Below are 3,181 nucleotides of genomic sequence, written 5' to 3' on the forward strand. Positions count from 1 at the left end.
TCGTACGCGCAGAGGCGCTCTTGGAGATCCTGATGCCATGGTGAGAGAGCGCCCGCATAGGCTTGCGTGAGAGCACGCACAAGTCTACGCTCACCTCGCTCAAGGCCAAGATTAATGAGGTAAGGTCGGTTTCGGATACTACTGGCGCGCATGCAGCGCCATTCTTGAACGCGGACGGGCGACCATTCGGGCGCGAATGTAAGATGGGACTCGGGTTGATTTTCCTATGCTCTTAAGATCCAGACACGCATATCAGACACGATCGTGCAGGAAAAGAAGTACGAACTGGTCGAACGTCCTCCGAGAGTGGCAGGTCAATATCGCATCGCGAGACGCCTGGCTGCGCTGATACCAGGCGGGCATGGTGTTCAGGTAGGGGTACTTCATGTTCTTTTACGGCGACCAGGAGGCACCTAGACGGTCCGGTGAGGGGTTTCTGGCCGCCAAGGAGTTCGAGTCGACTCACAGCCTTGCTCGCAACACTAGTATACCGCGCTCTGGCTGGCTCCTTGTCCCTGTACCTCGACACAATTGGAGAGAACGCGACATACATCGGCGCGCCACGAACCAGCGGCAGGGAGCGGGTGGGCGTAATTCGGGGCAATCGTAGCGGACGGCGTGTGCTCTACAGACGGGACACCCTTCGCTCATGCTGTCTCCGCGTCAGAGGACGAGAGGCGTCTCCCCAGCGCCCTCGAGCAGTGACAGAACGCACGTATGTCCCTACGACGGCCGCAGGTGGCACGATCTGCTGGTCACCCTGCACATCGATTCAGCTCTGCCACCACACCAGGGAGCGCGGCGAGAAGATATTCCGCCCGTGCGTGTCCGTGCTGTCCGTGTCGCATCTATGCGCCCGTTCAGCGCTCATGGTGTCCCAAAGTACGTACCTGCGATGTGCGGAGCTTGGATCTCGTCCGTCCATTGGTCTGAGCGTCGCAGCGCGTAGGTAGCCCAAGTGCGATCGGATGTAGAGGCGGGCGGCGGGCGGTGGGCGGCGGGAGAGGTGGCGGCGGAGCACTGAGCAGCAGCGCGCGCGGAGTGGATCCAGAATGTGAATCTCGCGCGATTCGTGCGAGGGAGGCGACTTGATAAGTCTAGAGGCGTTTGGGAGCTCGTTGTGGCGAGTTCATACCGCACGTCAGTCCCTTTCGCGTACGCATCTGGGTTCGATTCTCGACAGCGAGGTGGATGCGGTGGTAGGCAGTCGTGTGGACATGGCGCAGAAATGAACGACGTACTAGGTGGTCGTACCCGACGGCGACTCTTGTCCGCATGGTTGTCAGCGCCGCAACGGAGTTCCAGATACGCTCCGAGCGGTATGCAGCTATGACAGGTTGAGGCTACGTTTGTGGGTGGTCGGGCGAATTGGTTGCACTTGCGAGTACTCGGGTCAGGCAATTTTGCTGATGTACAACTGGTCGTTCGTGCGCAGAGGCCTCACTGGACAGCAATTAAGCTGGCTGTTGCGCTTATATGAGACACAGAGGATAGCACTTCAATGAGCCTATGAAAGCGAAGACGAGACGTGTGCGCGAGCGAGGGGAGTAGGACCTACCTACGATATCGGATGAACGGGTCGTACCGGAGGACAGGCACCCAGGTGAGTGAAAGAAAGCACAGAGAGAGCTAAGACTCAGAGTGATACGTACATAGAGTACTGGTAGAGACGCAAGGGAAAGGTTGCAAGACCGCGTGTACCAGGGCACGCCGGTGTCGAAGAGAGAGCACGCGGAGACGCCTGCGTTCGAGCAGGAGACTAGGCGCCTGTGAGGAGCCAATCAGCAGGCAGAACGTTTGAGGCGTGACGTCATTGCCGCGTGGGCGCTAGCGCTACTACTGCTCTCCTCCAGCTTGCTGCTCAGCCGCTCTGGCTCTTGCCTGCTCTCTCGTCCTTTGTCTCTCGCATTCTCCGTGCTCTGCGTCGACCCTGGCGTGCGTTCTGGTGCCTTTATTACGGACGTGGACGCCCCGAATCTCTGCAAGTACACCCCTTCTGCCTTCGAAGCTACCCCAGCCAGCCTTCGCGCGACGCATCTCTTCTACGGCGCGCGGACTAAGTGTCGTATTCATCCGTGCTCCTCGTCGACCGCGGGGCGCTCTCTGCCATCGCTAACTCGGGACTGAACGCCACCAATCCCCGGCTCTCACTCTGCTCTCTGGTTCGATCGTGCTAGCCTTGGCACAAATCATCCGTTCAATGGCGCCCCGAACGAGAAGACGGCCACAGCGCTCACGTCTTTAGGCGACAAATGCACGCAAAAGCAACGTCTACGATCCTGGAGAGGGCATGTAGCTGGGTAGGGACGTACTGGTATACGCATCTGAGAACCCACGCCGCACACGTTTCTGGTATGTCTTTTTTCGCTCGTCGCACCGCTTGCGGAAGCCTCCCTGGAGATTTGAGCAATCTTCGATGTATCTCCGCCCCTCGTGCCTCCCACCCTGTTCCTGTCCCTACAAGGGCACCTGCGCCTGACCGCTGCTCTGCTCGTTCATCCGCAAAGGTATCGCTTGAGACTCCAGAGGTATCTCTGTCAAGCCTTCGTAAGTCATCCCGCGTTTCCGGCACCTGTAACTTCCATTGAGCTTCGATGGTAGATCCTCTACGCGTGTATACGGCCGATTTAGCCACAACATGCGTGTCCGCATCTGCGATCACACAGCTCTGGGTCCCGTACGCTCGCACTCGTCTCGTCCTCTGTCTGTCTACCCGCTCATGCTTGTGCTATCAGCGTCAACTTGTTCGTGCTCAAATCGCTCACAGAGAACATGGCGGATCCCGCCGCGAACATGTCCAGGGAGCTGTAGATCGTGTGGTACGCACCGGTACTCGGTATCTGCACACAGACTTCCAGTATCTATGCAACGAAGCGAGTTCGTTAAGATCAACAACATCGACGCGAATGATTTGCTGGTCCTGTCCGGTACGTCCGTCTTGTCCGCCTTTCTTGGGCCAGGGACGCTCACTATCCGTGAATTTGTGTAATTTTCCCCGCAGGTGCCCTCTGGATACGTTTTGCGGACGTGCATGGACTCATCCACCGTGTTCTAGCATGGGCCGCAAACACGCGCACGGTACGCCCATACCCACTCTGCATTTCCTCTTCGTGCTCATTGTACGCAGAACACGTCACTCTCCGTGACCAAGGACACCTCGGCACTGGTGAAGTTTCTATGA

At 58.1% G+C, this 3,181-nt stretch overlaps 1 protein-coding gene across 1 annotated transcript; it reads left to right on the plus strand.

Moving 5' to 3' along the window:
* Positions 1–2,594: 2,594 nt before the first annotated feature.
* On the plus strand, positions 2,595–3,181 carry TRAVEDRAFT_48092 (uncharacterized protein; the record flags this gene model as incomplete). Its single annotated transcript, XM_008040265.1, has 5 exons — positions 2,595–2,677; positions 2,736–2,807; positions 2,875–2,927; positions 3,002–3,078; positions 3,128–3,181. The coding sequence occupies 5 exons, from the start codon at positions 2,595–2,597 to the stop codon at positions 3,179–3,181; spliced, it is 339 nt and encodes a 112-aa protein (XP_008038456.1).

The sequence above is a fragment of the Trametes versicolor genome (assembly GCF_000271585.1).
Source record: "Trametes versicolor FP-101664 SS1 unplaced genomic scaffold TRAVEscaffold_6, whole genome shotgun sequence".
NCBI classification, from domain to species: Eukaryota; Fungi; Basidiomycota; class Agaricomycetes; order Polyporales; family Polyporaceae; genus Trametes; species Trametes versicolor.